General features: G+C 35.1%; 1 protein-coding gene across 3 annotated transcripts in view; it reads left to right on the top strand.

The window, feature by feature from the left end:
* Window positions 1-17239, top strand: part of OTC (ornithine transcarbamylase) — a 73240-nt gene that overhangs the window by 23005 nt on the left and 32996 nt on the right. For all 3 annotated transcript variants that reach the window (XM_074214185.1, XM_074214184.1, XM_074214183.1), the window contains 3 exons: window positions 101-239; window positions 2911-2992; window positions 16668-16755. In XM_074214185.1, coding sequence (XP_074070286.1) covers window positions 101-239; window positions 2911-2992; window positions 16668-16755 — 309 coding nt within the window. The remainder of the gene's footprint in view (window positions 1-100; window positions 240-2910; window positions 2993-16667; window positions 16756-17239) is intronic.

Genomic DNA, 17239 nt, shown 5'->3' with positions numbered 1-17239 from the left:
CCATTCTAATTTGTTGTGTTGCTTCTAGAAAAAAGCTGAAGGGTAAATCACTAGGATTTTGGGTTTTTTAAAGTATTTTTCCTTTTTTTTTCTCATGCAGATGTGGAAAATCAGTCCAGAGTAATGTCCAATTGAAAGGACGTCACTTCTTAACTCTAAAAGATTTTACAGGAGAAGAAATCAAGTATTTACTCTGGCTATCAGCAGATCTGAAGTACAGAATAAAACAGAAAGGAGAGGTATGCAAAACTTTCATATTAGCAGGCTTCCCAGTAAACCTTGGGAATCAGATTTCCTTTGCTATTAAGCCTAGGAATCAAACCACACAAATAAGCTGATTGGTTACTTTGGAATGGACAAATGAATACACTGCGGGCAGCAAAATTAGTGCCTTGATGATAAATTATAGGATTTCATTTATGAGAAATATTCAAGTTCATTTTTAGAAACTGGATCAGAACTTCAGGAAGTCATTCATGGGGAAACATTTTCTTTTTCTTGCTCTAGTTCTCTTCTCTTATGTCCCCTTGCATCCTATCAAATGAAAACAAGAAGTATCCATTTATTTCATTTCTAAATTATAGTTTCACATTGTATATGCACATATGACTATGTTACTACACACACACACACACACACACACACACACACACACACACACACCAGTGTGGTACAGTAGATAAAAGACTGGTTCAGAGTTCAACACTCTCAAGGTGAACCATTCTTTCCTTGAAGTCCTCCAGATAGCCTCTCCAGAGGCTATCTACTTCACTTCAATATGACTCAAACTATTTAGAAGTTATTCTTTCCATCAAAAATAAATTTTCTTTCCTGTTCCCCTTATTACTCCCCATGGGACCAAATAGAACAAGTGTAACTTTTTGTCCATAGGATAATTTTTCACGATAAAATGAGATAATGTATCTAAATGATTTGCAACTTTAAAGTACCATATTTCTTTGTATTTTACTTTCATATCATATACATACAGATCTGTATATTTTTGTAATTAAATATGTATACATGTAATTATATATATGTATATCCTTCCTTTTTCCCAAATAGTTCTTTCCAAACACATATAAATAAACTCCTATCTCAAGTTAGGGTTTATACAAGTATATTTGAAATTTTATAGTTTAGACATTGACTTAAAAAAAAAAAGAGTAAAAGTTTATTTCCGGAGCTGTGGAGAAGACTGACAAAGGAGAAAATATTTGTTCAAAGGTCACATTACCTTTTTAGGTATATATACACACACATGTGCTCATATTCATACTTATCATACCTGTCTTCCCTTTGTCAAGTTCTTTAAACTCCAAAAGCTCAATTTTCTCATCTATATGATTCACAGGATGACTGTGAGGGTTATAGAAGCCCTGAATTTACTTTTTATAAAGGTTTTTCTTGATCTTTTGTTTTTTCATATATTTATAGTTTTCCCCAGTATCCTTCTTCCTCCCCTTCCCAGACAGCCATCCTTTATTAAAGACAGAATATGGGGGCAGCTAGGTGGCACAGTGGATAAAACACCGGCCCTGGAGTAAGGAGTACCTGGGTTCAAATTCAGTCTCAGACATTTAATAATTACCTAGCTGTGTGACCTTGGGCAAGTCACTTAACCCCATTTGCCTTGCAAAAAAAAAAGACAGAATATGAGAGAAAGCCTATAAAATATAGGCATCTTTTAAATATTTTTTTAAAATACTAATTTTAAACCAAAAACAAGTCTCATGGACAGTGGGGATACAATAGAACCTTTCGCAAAAAATATGGGGGTTAGAGCAATGGAATACATTCTGACCATTATTATATGACATAGTTCTAGAAATACTAGGAAAAACAATAATGAGAGAAATATACTGAAGACAGAAAGATTTGTAAAGAGGAGATAAAATTATCCCTGTTTACTCAGTATATTATTCAATCTATATTTCTATTAAACAATATACATATGTATATGTGTATTCTTATATATGGAAATCTATATGTATATAGAGAAAGAAAGAGTGACAGAGACAGAGAAAGGAGATAGAGAGAATATTCATTCATAAATCTTTTTTATTCAAGTTTCAAGGACCAGAAGCAGAGGAAAATGCAGATGAAAACCTTGGCAATTGTTGGCATTGACACCTTATCCATTTTATAAATGGCAGACTGGTAGACTAATTTGTTCTCTTGGGTAGTCTTCCCCAGCAAGGCTCTTAATAGGGAAAAAGAAAAATTAAAGGAAAGAAAGCAACTGAGGCTTTTGCTAGATTATCTCTACATAGTACAGGAAAGAGGAGCCCTTCCTTTCTCTCAAACAGTTCTTTACAAACACATGTAAACACAAACACAAGCTCTTTCCTATCTCAAGTTAAGGTTTATACAAGTATATTTGAAATTTTGTAGTTTAAACATTGACTTAAATAAGAGTACAAGCTTGTTTCCTGATCTGTGGAGAAGATTGACAAAGGAGAAAACATTTGTCCATTGAGTCACATTACCTTTTTAGGGCAGTTCCAAGAGTGGAATATCAAAAGGATGGGCAGGGATATGTCCTGGTTCTTGATAAAATGTAAATCATTAATTGAAATATTAACAAAAATAGAATTATTTTTAATCCTTAAGACAAATTAAAACAAGTAAAATTTCTTAGAATGGTTGAGGTTTTGGGGAGCAAGGATAGGATGGGGTGAGGAGGGAGCTGCTGCTCTCTTTCATCTTTCTTAATCTACCACTTCTATAAAATGTGCAATTTTTTTTAATGTTTTGGACATATTATGAAGAGAGAATAAGCAAAATTAGTATTACTCACTTAAAGACCACTTATTCTGACTACTTCAGTATATAAAGTCCTGCATTTAAAATAAATAAAATAAATAAAACTGAATATTTTGTAATTCACTTCTTATCATTGATTTTCAGTATTTGCCTTTGTTACAAGGGAAATCCCTCAGCATGATTTTTGAGAAAAGAAGCACAAGGACAAGATTGTCAACAGAAACAGGTAAGTCTCATTTCAAATGATAGTCTATTCTCTAAGTCTCCATATAAGAAAGTATGCATCATAAATGTAATAAAGTAGTGGAAATGTCTGCATCCCTAATGCACTTGGGTGGAAGGATGTGCAAAGACCATTGTCAGCATACCAACTTCTGTTGAAGATGAATGTCACTAGGAAATTCTTTCCTCAAATTAGATCATACAATTCACTATCCAAGATATTTTTTCTTTATCAATAGAAGTGTCCAAGCCTTCTGTCCTACATAGTTAACCAATTACTGATTTGGAATTTTTATCTTATAATGTATGGATATGACAGAGAAAGTCATGCTAATCCTTTGCTCAAGATCTTTCAATAGTCCTTATTTCTCACCAAAAAAAGTTCAAACTCTTTAGGCTGACATTTAAGACTGCCACAGTCTGTTACCAAACTATCTTTCCAGACATATTTCACCTTTATTCTACAGCATCTGAGCCATAGCTAGCTTGGAGTCATCAGAGTTTTGAAATTAGAGGGCATTGGATACAAAATCTGAAGATATAATTCTCTAACCACCAACTGCCTGATTTTGGTAGCTTTGAACTGTGAAATAATTCCTTCCTCTGATGGGAAATTCAAAGGCACAGGTAGCCACATTGTGAATTTCTTCTTCCCCAGGTCCCTGAAAATCTCCCTCAATTCCCACTCTTAGCATAAGATGCTTCCTACCCTCCCTTGGTCCCCCCAACCTCACTTCCTTCTGACCCTCATTCCCCAGAAGAGAAGTCTTAGTATTTTAACCTCATCATGTCCTGGGGTTGTGCTTCTGTTCCTTGGAAGCCCAATTGCACCAGATGAGAATCTCCCATGCACAAAATTAGCTACTTAAAAGCTCTATAGTCTATATTCTCTAAGCCCTAGTCAAATAGCACAGTTAAACATTCCTCAGGTTTCCCCCCCCACCATGATTAAAATATCTATCCTCACCTTACATTTGTTAAGCACTAATCATATACCACTAATTATATAAGACCCCCATTTCTGACTACATATCTTTTTTACAACTGGATGAAATACCACCTCTACAGTTAAGCCTTCCCAGATTCCTCCATTCAGAAATTAATCTTTCTTTACTTAGTCTTCACATAGTACATTGTTGTTTTTTCCTCTCTTGTATTTGTTATGTTTTATTTTGCATGATACTTATCTGTATATGCATGTCTCTTTTACTAGGTTATAAACAATTTAATGCAGGAAGTCATTTATTTTTATCTAACATTTCTATTTGTTTCATAAATTAGCAAAATATTCTGTGCTAGGTGCTTATAAGCATTTAATAAATATTTGCTGAATTGAAATATGTGTTGAATCATCATATTTGGTCATGAGGTCATGGTTTAAAAGCTATAAGGGATTTTTTCATTTTTCATTTTTGAATCACCAGAAATTGCAGAAGGTGCTTTCTAAATTGAATGATTGGAGTAGTCCAACCCCTTCACTTTAAAGACATAGAAACTGAAGTCCAGAGAGATTAGATAACTTTCTAAGGTCAAACGGAGAAAGCATAGCAAAAGATAGAATTTAAACATTGTTTTTCTGTCCCCAAGTCCAGTATTTTTACCAAACCAAATCCCTAAGTTAACTTGGCACTTCAATGAGGAATTTAGACAGATGATACTCTCAGTGAGTAATGTCTTAATGAATCTCTAAGTTTGATTTTGAGACATTTGGTATATCTCTAATTATTAAGGCCTGTCTGTGCAATTCTAAAAACAAAATTATTTTCAGTTCATTTTGGGGAAAAATAAATATTCCATATAGTAACTTAAAATATTGCCATTTTGGCAAATTGTTTGATGAGAATTAGGAAATAAATCACCAAAACTGTATTTAATTAATTATAAATTATAAATTTATTTTATAATTTTATTTAATAAAATATAATTTATATTTATAATTAAAATTATTTATAATTATGATTTTAAAATTTAATTTCTAAATCATCTAGGTTAAGAAACAGGATTATATGGGTTTTTAAAAATTTATTTAAGACAACGGGGTTAAGTGACTTGCCCAAGGTCTCTCTCTCTCTCTCTCTCTCTCTCTCTCACACACACACACACACACACACACACACACAAACACACACAGAGCTAGGAAGTATCAATTATCTGAGGTCACATTTGAACTCAAGTCTTCCTGTCTCCAGGATGGGCGCTCTAACCACTGTACCACCTAGGTGCCAATCATAAGGATTTTAAATGACTGTTTTGTGTTTTTTAGAATAAAATCTGTTTAGGATTGTTTGTTAATATCTCACGTCAAAAGCAAAAATGACTCTTTAAACTCAATGGTTATTTGATTTGAAAAGTCCATTAGAATTAAAGCTCTGGTCTTAACAGATATCAAATGGACTGACTGTCCACATTCATTTCATTTAATCAATCATTCTGGGTAGTGGGGGGGAGGTTGGGGGAAGGGTTGGAAAATGTATTTCACTAAAAAAGAATGTTGTGAAATTCCTTCTTCAATATTGATCTTCTGTGGCAGTCTGTAAGCACTAAAACCCTATAAGTCAGATTAGTTGGATAGTGTTAGAAACATGGAGATATTATTGAATTTATTTAGGGAAGGTTGGCAAAATTGTATTTTTGGAGGAGAAATTCATCTGCTCCAAAAGAAGACATTTGAGGGAGGGAGAATTATCACCATTAAAGGAAAGAGATGATGGGCTGTCATTAACAGTGAGGAAATTAAAGAGGAAAAAATGTTGCAGCTAAGGGGGAGATGATCTGTTATTCACTTTGCATTTGAAATTCATTTGAAATGCTTCTTCAAATGGAAATGCCCAGCACACATAAGCATAAAAGTAAGTTTGAGACTAAAGAGAAAAATTATCAAACAATTTTCACGATGCATAGAGAGAAAGCTATATGAATTAATAACCTCTAGACTAGACAGAGTGAAAATGCCAGATGCTGAGTATGGATACAGAAAAGTATTTGATAAAGTCCCTTGTCCTCAAGATGTGTACATGGTTAATCGAACTTCATTTTATAATACCTATCACTTCTCTGCAGACTCTGTAAGCTATTTGATTAGAAATTTATATTGAATTCCATTGTTTAGAACTTTTCCATTTTCAGTATATATGCTGCAACCAAAATCTAGAATGTGACCCTCTGAATAATATGGGCGATTTAATTTATTTTGTCAACAAATCCTAATTATAAGTCCCATATAAACTATATTCCGAGGTATAGAAGGAGCTAGGGGAGATGACTTTACTATTTATTACCTTATGACTCTGGGAAATCATTTAATTTCTTAGGCTTCACTTTCTTCATCTATAAAATGAGCAGGTTTATTCCCTCTCTAACTTCCTTGATGATCTCTGTGGACTCTCCTGGGCCTAAATCTGTTATAGTATAATTTTAGTTGTTGTTTTAAGATAGTAATTTGTTAATTTGCAGTTTAGTAACTAGATGACTCAGTGGACAGAGTACTGGACTTGGAGTTAGGAAGACCTGAGTTCAAATCTTAATTCAGACACTTACTAGCCATGTGATCTTGGGTAAGTCACTTAACTGCTTAGGAGGCAGCTAGCTTTAAAATTTGAGCAAATCTCTTAATTTCTATTTGCCTTAATCCATTGCAGAAGAAAAAGGCAAACTAATTCAGTGTCTTTACCAAGAAAATGCCAAGTACAGTATGGTTCTTGAGCTTCATGGTCCATGGCATCATGAAGAGTCTAACTATAGTTTATCATATTAAGAAAATTAATTACTGCCCTTATCTTCAGAAATAGTATCTTTCTCATAGATAGGAAGGATAAACTCTTAGCATTTTAACCTATTTGGTTAACTAATAGTAGCATATGCATCTAGTAGATACTCAATACATACTTATTAAATGAATGATTAGAGAAGATAACCATGGTAGCTGCTAATGTGACAAAGCACAAGCCTCCAATGGATCTTCATCTAAGCATTATTTTGTCTAGGTAAAATTTTGTTTTGAATGCTTGTTACTCATTAATTGTAAAAAATAAAAGGATTCAGTATTGGAAAGTTCTCTAGTTCAGGGGTTGGAAAACTATTGCCTGAGTGACCCATCATTTGATTTTTATAAAGCTAAGAATTGTTTTTACATTTTTAAAATACAATGGCCCACATAATAATGTTTGTCCTTCATTTTCGAAAAAGACCACAACATCAGGGAGGTGATGTCATGACAAGCACATGAATTGGATTTGAGTGAGGGGGTACTGTGCTAAGTCATCAGTCCCACTTCTCCAGAACTATCTGGTTCCAGTGACCAGATATGAATCAGGACTACTGGAGATGGCCCCGATATGTGGCAATCAGGATTAAGTGACTTGTCCAAGGTCACACAGGTATGCTGTAGCAGAAAGAGAGTTAGGTCTTCTGGTTCCAAATCCATTTATTTAAGAAATCTTTATATTTTTCATACCCACTAGATTTATTATCATTATTAGTTCTTTCCTAGCAGTTATTTTCATTTGATTCTCATCAAGATCAAGGGCAGATTTGAGGGGAGAAGGGGAAGAACATAGTGTTCAAGCTGTAAAGAAAAAAAAAATTATGCAGCCATAGACTGAATGACTCCCTTTTTGTTAGCTTGACTACAAAGGTGATGACCAAGCTACATTTTAACATCAATCCTGCCTACCATAATTAAAGGGAAAAGCAGTAGCACTTAGATGTCAGCAAACTAATGCTTACAAGTGTTGGCCTGCGCATTTCCATTGAAATATAAACAGGGCCCCTCTGACTGGGGACTGTGAAAGGTGCCAGAAGCAATTTTCAAAGGAAGAATAATTCCATTTCCCTTCTTTCTTATTGCCCAGCTGGCTAAGTACCACGGGGAGGAAGCCTCCTGTGTGCCTGCCTGCCAATGATTACAGCCTTTTTACTTTAGACTAATTGAGTGGATTCATGGACACATTTGTTGTTGACAAAAAAGTACAGGAGCTGATAGAAAATGGGAGGAGAATCCTGAGAGAGTCTTCTAATTTAGCACTTGTGCTTCACTTTCAAGTGCATCATAAGCTTTTCAAAGTACTTAGGCATCAATTTAATCACTCCTTACAGTACCCACATCAAGTAAATTAGTACTATGCTCTCACTCTGCAGGTGCAGAAAACAAAGCACAAATAGGTTGAACCTCCTGCCTGGATTCACCTAATAGATTTGCAGGAAAATCAACTACAAAATGTAAGGCCCTTAAATCTCACATTAATGATATATATTTATTTATATTGCTTTTTCTAAGGTGGGATTTACACACTTTTAAGAATTTGTTTAGCCAATATTCTGTGAGGAAAGACAAGAAGAGGGCCCAGAAGTTATTTCTATCAATACTATAGGGAAGTGAAAGATTTAGGGACTTTTTGCATGCTAAGTAACAAGAACATTTGATTTTACCTCTCCACTGATGAAGTCCACTTGGATCTGGAATTAGAAGACATGGGCCCTCGGGCCAGTAACCATGTGACCCTACCCAGGGGTAAAGTGAGACAGCTCTCTTACCTATTAAATGAAGGGGTTTTATTTTATAATCAGGTGGTCCCTTCCCATTCCAGGTACTATGACTTTATACTGGTTTTTTTACAAGGCAATGGGGTTAAGTGGCTTGCCCAAGGCCACACAGCTAGGTAATTATTAAGTGTCTGAGACTGGATTTGAACCCAGTATACTGTTTTTTAATAGAGTAATTTTGGTGTATTAGAAATTAAACTGGACCAAGGAGACCAAGATTAGCTGCATGATAAACCTTTAAGACTCGGTTTTCTAAAATGGAAATTGAGTGTAAGTACACCCGAACTACTTCCTCACAGGGTTGGAGGAAAAATTATATACAAAGCTTAAAGTACTATATAAATCTGAATCATTTTGTCAGAGCTGTAACTAGGGTGAGGTGACTAGACTTATTGCTAGGATGCCAAATTTAGAAACCTCTGATAGCACTTTTATAAGTTCATCATGTAGAGATAGCTTGACTTGCCCAGGGTCACATAGCTAGAAAGCATCTGAGCATTTGAACTCACAGATGAGTCTTTCTGATTTTAAGTCCAGTGTTCCTTCCACTGCACCACCTCGCTATCCCCGGGAGCACCTGGTTAGCATGGATAATAAGTTAAAATAGAAAGCTAACAGGTGGTGTGTTTCCTTTTCTAGCAACAACCTGGACCCATATCCTGGACAGTCTTTTGGGTAATGTCCAAAGAGGCAGAAGAAAGGAGGGAGGATTTAATGTTCCAAGCTTATCTTAAAATATTGATCTAAAGGTTATATTAATGCCACTTTTGCTCTGGCAATTTCCTTCTCTGTGAGAATAGAGATAGTTTCTACATTCTACCAGTTTCTACATTAATGTTTGTCAGGAAAGCTTTTATTAGAGTTTATTTATTATCATCATTTTATGAAGTAACCTTTTTTAGCTTTTAGGATTAGTATATTCTCTGGGCTTTGTGCTGCTTCTTCCAAAATGGATCTGAAGAAAAAAGAATTTTATGGTGAACTCATACAGGGCAAGCACTCACATGGTGGTCAGAAAAAGGGATACAAGGATACTTTCAGTCTCTTTTAAGAACTTTGGAATTTAAGAACTTTGGCTCAGGATAGCCCAGCATGGCATGCCTTCCTCAGAGAGGGTACTGTGAGCAAAACAGAATTGAAATATTTCAAAAGAAATGCCAGATACACAAATTTAGAGAATCCACCTCAAATATTCACATGGCCTCTTTGTGCTTGGCTTGTGGCAGAGCATTCCAATCTTCTATTGGTCTGATCAGTACAATTGGACACACTACAACTTATCTTTAACATAGTGATGTCATTTTGGTCCTCTTCAAGAAAAAAGGACCAACTAATCTTATGAATAGCTTCTCTTAATCACTATCACCATCCAATTTTTTTCTTTTCATATTTGTTCCCACTGGTTGGTTTTTCATTGACTATTAGCCATTTAAACCAGCTTTCATAATCTGAATCATAATAGCTTAATTTGCATAATACTCCTTATTTTCCAAATTGATTTCTATCCTTTATCTCCTTTGATTCTTGAATATCCATGTGAAGAAAATATAGTCTGATTATGCCTTCTCCAGTAGAAAAATCTGAAGTGATTCATTATTGCCTTGGGAATAAATTACAACCCCATTATCCTTGTCATTTAAAATCTTCCACAATCTGGTTCCAACCTACCTTTCCTGACTTATTTTATGCTATTCTCCTTTATACTGTCCACATTCAGACAAATTGGTCCAACCCTGAACTTGGCATCCAGCTCCTGTCCCCATGCTTTTGTAAAAGTTGTCTTCCATTCTTGAAATGGACTCCTTCCTCACCTTTGTCAGTTAGAATCCCTAACTTCCTTCAAGGTTTAAGACAGGTGCCACCTCCCAATGAAAGCCTTTCCATTGTTGGGTTCTCTCTCCTCTCCCTCTCCCTCTCTCCCTCTCTCCCTCTCCCTCCTCTTTCCCTCTCTCCCTCTCCCTCCTCTCTCTCCTTTCCTCTCTCTTTCCCTGTCTTTCCTCTCCCTCTCAAAATTCTCACTCTCCTTCCCTTTCTCTCTCTCCCCCTCTCCTTCTCTGTCTCTCTCTCTTTTCCTTCTCCTTTTCTTTCTCCTCTTCTCTCTGTCTCTGTTTCTGTCTCTCTCTCTCCCTTTCCCCTCCCCCTTCCTCTCTGAAGCGTGTTTAGAGTTTGTACCCTCACCCCCTAGTAGAATTTAAAAACCTTGAGAGCAGAGGCTCTGGTTTCTGCTTTTGCTTCTCTTGTACATAAAATATAGTAGTTTTTTTTTTTTAGTAAATGTTTGTTGAACTGAATTGAAAATAGGATAAGGCATTGCCCACATTTGATAGATGAGGACACAGACACAGAATTCCTGACTTCCTAGTTAATTGCAGAGCCAGGACAAATATTTGGTCTTGGACTCCCGGCAACCTAAACATTCATAAGATACTTATCTAAGAGACTAAAAAATTTTAATTTATTGGTTTGATATATTTTGTTTATACATCACTTTCTTTTTGAATAATATCCTTTCCCTTCCAAGTGAACCATCTCTTATAACAAAGAATAAATCATAAAGAAAAGTTTTAAACAGCATTTCAGCAAAATAATATACATACTATTGTTGATAGTGTATTCAATTGCCTAACCGATCCCTCCAGATTTCTAATGAAGCACAAAAGGTACATTTTTTAAATTGATATTTTATTTCAAAAACATTGTATTTTCTTTATATTGGAGATATAGTATATTACAAAATGAATATTTCTGAGTCAGAGAACCTGAGTTCAAATTTCAAACCTATTTTAAAACCTCTGTGACCTTGAACTTAACCACTTTAAATCTCTCTTTTCTCATCTATAAAATGAGGATGATAAAACTTGAACCCTATATACTTCATAGGGTATTGTAAACAAAGTATATTCTAAATATGAGCTACTATTATTTTTTTTATTAGCTAAGTACTCATGATACTGTAGTGATCCTGAAATATCCAGCTCTATGATAGAAAATCTTTACACTTTGTAAGCAAGCAACTAATATGACCTAAGGGTTGAAGATGTCTGAATTTTGACCCATGATTACAATGTTTTATGATTCCTTTAATTCAGAAAAATTGGAAGTGATCAGAGAAGAATAACATTTATTAGAGGATTTAGAAATAGGATTCAGGATTAAGAATTGTTGAGATAATTTAGTTTAAAAAGGAACGATTAAAAAAAGAATTTCCTGGACTATGTATGAAGATACATAAAAATAGGGAATAGAGAAAGATGTTCTAAAGTAATAACTACTAAGTTCATAAGTTTTAAGAAAAAAATTTAGCTCCTTTCTATTGCTGTGGTTATTTCTTGTCTAAGTGGGAGAGAGCTGGTCTTTGAGTCAGGTGGACCTGGCTAAGCCCTATGTTACCTAAGTAAGTTACTCATGTTATTTTTTTCATACCATCCTGGGGATGTGGGTGCTACTATTATCACCTCCATTTTACATTATAAGGAAACTGAAGCAAACAGGTTAAATGACTTGGCCAGGCTCACAGGTGTTTGAGGCTAATATTTGAATTCAGGTTTTACTGACTTCTGTCAAATTGTCAGCTGTCTGTCAGATTGTCTGTCAACTGTCCAGTTAGATTATTTTCTAATATCATAAACTGCAGAATGAATCTGCATAGAGGGACTTTTTTCCACTAGGAGATCTCTTATGAAATCATAAATCTATATTAAAGACCAATACATTTATTTATATATATATATATATATACATATATATAGTGAGTTTAGAACAAAATGCTATATGTATATCATCATTTGAATCTCATACAAGCCCTGTGAGGTAGTTATTACAAATAATGAGTATATTGGGGCTCAGAGCAGTTAAAGAACTTGACCACAGTCACCTGGCTTATAAATGTGAAAGGCAAGAATTGATCCAAGTCTTCTTAACAACACTGCAGAAAGCTGTCTTGAAATTCTAGGGCTTAAACCTAAGTATGTATGAGCTAAATTAAATTTATTGAATTGAACTTGATATAAATTGCAAAACAATTAGCATCATCCTTCATGTGAAAGAATATCAACAACACTTCCTAAATCAATAATTTAAATACTTTCCCTTGGGAGTAAGAACTCATTAGATTATTACCATATCACTCCTCTCAAAAATTGGATATTTCATTAATATAGAGGCATGAATTATATATCAAGATTATTCCTGGAAAAATTCATTATAAAACATATGAATAACTGATGATTAGTTATAAGTTTGAAAGATAAATTCTAAAAGTTGCTTTTGTATTACATTTTTATTTTAAATATTTTAGGAATATATCCCTCATACCATGAAAAACCAATCATAGGACCCCAAAACTCTGTGGAACAGTTAGGGTTTATGCTCTTAAAATAATTTTAGGAAAAAAATCATGAGGGGGAAAAATTGAGTCAATAAAAATAATTAGAAATGTTGGTATAATTAAACTTAATCAACAAATATTTAACTGTCTACTGAATACCAGGCAAAATTATGTATGTCTATTGTTGTTTGTCCTTCATTCTTGAAGAACCATGATTTTAGGAATGCCATGATGTTATGTTCTAGGAATACAAAGAAAAAAGTAAAATGGCTGCTTCCCTGAAGGCATTTATATTCTGATAAAGAAAACAATTTGCATATATATATATGCAGAATATATATCAAATATACGTGTGTTACAATAGCTGTATGTTAGAGGTGCTTGACCAAAGAAGAAGGAAATTAGTAGAAAAGTAGTTGGCACAGTAGATAGAGAGCCAGACCTAGAGTCTGGAAGACTCATCTTCATGAGTTCAAATACCACCTCAAACACTGATTAATTATGGGGCCCTGGACAAGTTACTTATGCTATTTGCCTCAGTTTCCTCATCTATGAAATGAGTTGGAGAAGGAAATGGGAAAGCACTCCAGTATCTCTTCCAAGAAACCCCAAATGGTGTCATACAGAGTCACATAGGGCTGAAAACAGCTGAACAACAACCATAAGTAATTTGTGGTTTTGTACCCAAGAGTGGGAAGATAGGGTGTGGGTGAGGAGCATGAGGTCAGCAATTTCAGATTTGGCAGAAAAAAAATATTAGAAGTAGCAGAAGGAGTGGCTAGGTAGCGTAGTGGATAAAGCACCAGCCCTAGAGTCAGGAGTACCTGGGTTCAAATCCAGTCTCAGACACTTAATAATTACCTAGCTGTGTGGCCTTGGGCAAGCCACTTAACCCTGCTTGCCTTGCAAAAAAATAAAATCTAAAAAAAAGTAGCAGAAAATATCTTAAGGTGATATAGTTACTTGGTCAAAGAAGTTTTGATGGTTTTGATGTTGGATTCCTGAGTAGGTAGGAGCTACTTAGTTTAAATCTTCTGGTCTTAACAACAGCTAGGAAGCTTTCCATTTCCTTCTGGGTTTCTCACCTGTAGTCACAGAACCATCTAGTCCAAGTCAAACCTGAAGAGAAATCTTTTCTACAATATTTGTGAAAAATGATCATTCAAGTGAAAGAGGAAAGTTTGTGGTGGAGAACCCAAGAAAGGCAGCTTTAATTCTTAGGCAGTTTTTCCTTATGGAAGTAGAAGTTTCCCTCTCTCTAACTTTTGGCTGACTGTTACTGCCCCTGGGAGAGTGTTGTTCAATGCTTTCAGTCATATCTGACTCTTCATGATCCTATTTGGGGTTTTCTTGGCAAAAATACTGGACTGTTTAACCATTTCCTTCTCCAGCTCATGTTACAGATGAGGAAACTGAGGCAAACAAGGTTAATTGATTTCTCTAGGGTCACACAGTTAGTGTCTGAGGTTGGATTTGATTTCAGGTCTTCCTGACTCCAGGCCCTACATTGTCCACTGTGTCACCTTGCTGTTCATGGGAGAGTATAAAGCAAATTTAATCCCTCTCTTCTAGGAGAGTCCTTCATGTACTTTAAGACAGTTCTCATTTTCTACTCTCCAAACCCCACTAGAAACTTTTATTTTTAGCTAAACAATTCCAAATTGCTCAAAAGAGCCCCCCGGGATGATTTTTAATTCTTTCAAAGTAACCTGGCTACCCTCCTACAGATTCCTTTCCTAATCTGTGTTAAACCAGAATCCCATAAAATAATCCAATGGTCTGACTAGGGCACAATAGGGTAATTATTACCTTCTTTGTTCTGGATACTATGCAGACTAGAATTAAATTATATTTGTTGGCTGACATCTGTTGATCCACACTGAGCTTGTAGTCCATCTAAAATCCCTAGAATTCTTCCCACACAAATTTATCTTAAACTTCAGTTATATTTTTCAACTATGTCTGATTCTTTGTGACCCTTATTTGGGTTGTTCTTGATAAGGATATTGGAGTAGTTTGTCATTTCCTTCTCCAGCTCATTTTACTGATGAAGCGACTGAGACAGAGTTAAGTGACTTAACCAAAGTCACATAGCTAAGTTTCTGAGTTGACATTTGAACTCAGCTCTTCCTTATTCTAGGTCCAGTGCTCTAGTCACGTACCACCTAGTTGCCTTAAACTTAGTGTCCCCTAAATTCTATGCTTTTTTCAATCCCAGTAATGTTAATCTCTATTAACTTTCCCTTGTAATGTGAAAGAGTATATAGCAAGCTGACCTTAGAACCAGGAAGACCTGAGTTCTAGTCCTGTCTCTAAGATAAATATATCTCAGAGACACTTTTTTGAGTCTGGGATGATGATAAAACTTCTCAACTCCTTAGGCAGCTTTCTAAGACTCCTATGTGGCAGAGAAGGAGCTGATCAATATTAGTAAAGGGATTTTTTTTTGTCATTTGAGAGTCCCTTATATCAATGGAATCACAAATACAGTCTATCTCTGCCCCTATTGCCCTAAATTTGACCTGTAGTAAATAGGACCTCTCATTTTGTTTTTTTGTTTTTTTGTCAAGGGCTTTTAGGATATCAACTTTGTGGTCATTGTTAGATATTCCTCCTAATTTTCTGATCTGAAAATTTGATCCATGCTCCCTTCCTATACTATACCATAGAAACATTCAGGTAGGCATCTGAAGAGAGAGAGAGTAACACTGGCCAGACTGAGACTTGGTGAGACCCATGTTCGTTCATGTGTGGAACCCACTTTGTTGTTATTCTTTGCCCTTCATCCTTGACAAGGGTCAAAGATATCAGAAGGAAGAACAGTCTAGGCATGGAGGTTTGCTTGTGTGAAATCAAGGCAAGGGGAGATGAAACTTCAAATTTGTGAAATGACTAGTAGTCAAGTTTTACTGAAACATAGAATATATGAAATAAAGTAAGGGGATTTAGGACTGGAAAGGTAAGTGGGAGCCAGATTGTGCAGATGTCTAAATTTAAGATTGAACTATCTGTATTCTATCCTAGAGGAAATAGAGATATTAAGAATTTTTGTTTTTAAATAGTGAGCATATTGAAGAATTTTTATTTTTAGCAACTAGGAAAAGAATAAAGAAGATACTAGAAGAGTGACCAATTAGAAAATAATAATAGAAGGGCAGTTAGGTAGCACAGTAGATAGAGCACCAGCCCTGGAGGCAGAAGGACCTGAGTTCAAATCTGACCTCAAATAATGGATACTTACTAGCTGTATGTATGACCTTGGGCAAGTCACTTAATCCCATTGCCTCATACCCGTAGCCCCCAAAAGAAGAAGCCAATAACAGTGGTACAGACAAGAGATGATAAATCGTGATTAGAAGGTATTCTTCACTCCACTGCCTTCCCAGGTCTGCCTCTGAAATCCACTGAGAAAGAATCCAAGGCTGTAGCAATTTAATATAAGTAGGAAGTATATAGAGTGACCGAATACCCACCTTACCATGTATCCCCCTAAAAATAATTCTGGTTAAAATAATAACATGAAGGAGACACAATAGTCAAAAAGCAATTATTCAGTTTTGTAGAATAGCAGAAATAAGGGCTTAGTATGGAAAATAAAATAATGCCAAGCTATTATCTGAATTTCTCATTTTGTTTTGCCAATGGCGACAGAAGGGAAAGAATGAATTTACAGGTATTGTCTCTCTCATAGAAGGAAGCATATCTTAAATTGTGACTTTGTCAAGTTTGGCAATTTTATTTTCCTCTAGAGGCTAATTCTTTTTATGATCTTCATGATATTTTTTACCTGATTTTTTAAATTTCTTCCTAGGATTTGCTCTGCTTGGAGGTCATCCTTGTTTCCTGACAACCCAAGATATTCATTTGGGAGTGAATGAAAGTCTCACAGACACTGCACGGTTTGTAAACAAATCTTTACTAATCTTTTCCAAATGTGGATTTAGAATATGTGTCTGGATCACATTCATGAAAAAAAATTATTGATGCCTTTATAAGCAATTCCAACAAGGTTTTTTTTTTCAGAAGCTTAATCAATTAGCAAGTATTTTTTAAGTTCTTACTATGAACCAGATATTGTTCCAATCCTAGAGATACAAAGAGCCAAGTTAAACATTTTCTGTCCCCAAGGAGCTTGCATTCTTTTGGAGCAAACAACAAATGCAAAAGTGGGGTAAACGAGACACAATACAAATCAAATAGATACAGTCATGGGTTTATAGAGTAGGAATGTTCTCCCAACTCTCTTCCTGTAAGGGAATATCAGAACTGAGTAGCAGCTAATTAGAAGCTCTTCCACTGTAATATTTAGAGAGAATAATGGGAACGGGGCTGGGATATATTGAGTAAGATGAATATTTAATGTAAATGTTGCTGCTGGAGAAA

This window comes from Macrotis lagotis, chromosome 1 (assembly GCF_037893015.1).
Source record: "Macrotis lagotis isolate mMagLag1 chromosome 1, bilby.v1.9.chrom.fasta, whole genome shotgun sequence".
NCBI classification, from domain to species: Eukaryota; Metazoa; Chordata; class Mammalia; order Peramelemorphia; family Peramelidae; genus Macrotis; species Macrotis lagotis.
The sequence above is the reverse complement of the archived record's forward strand: the minus strand, read 5'-3'. Positions and strand labels throughout refer to the sequence as shown.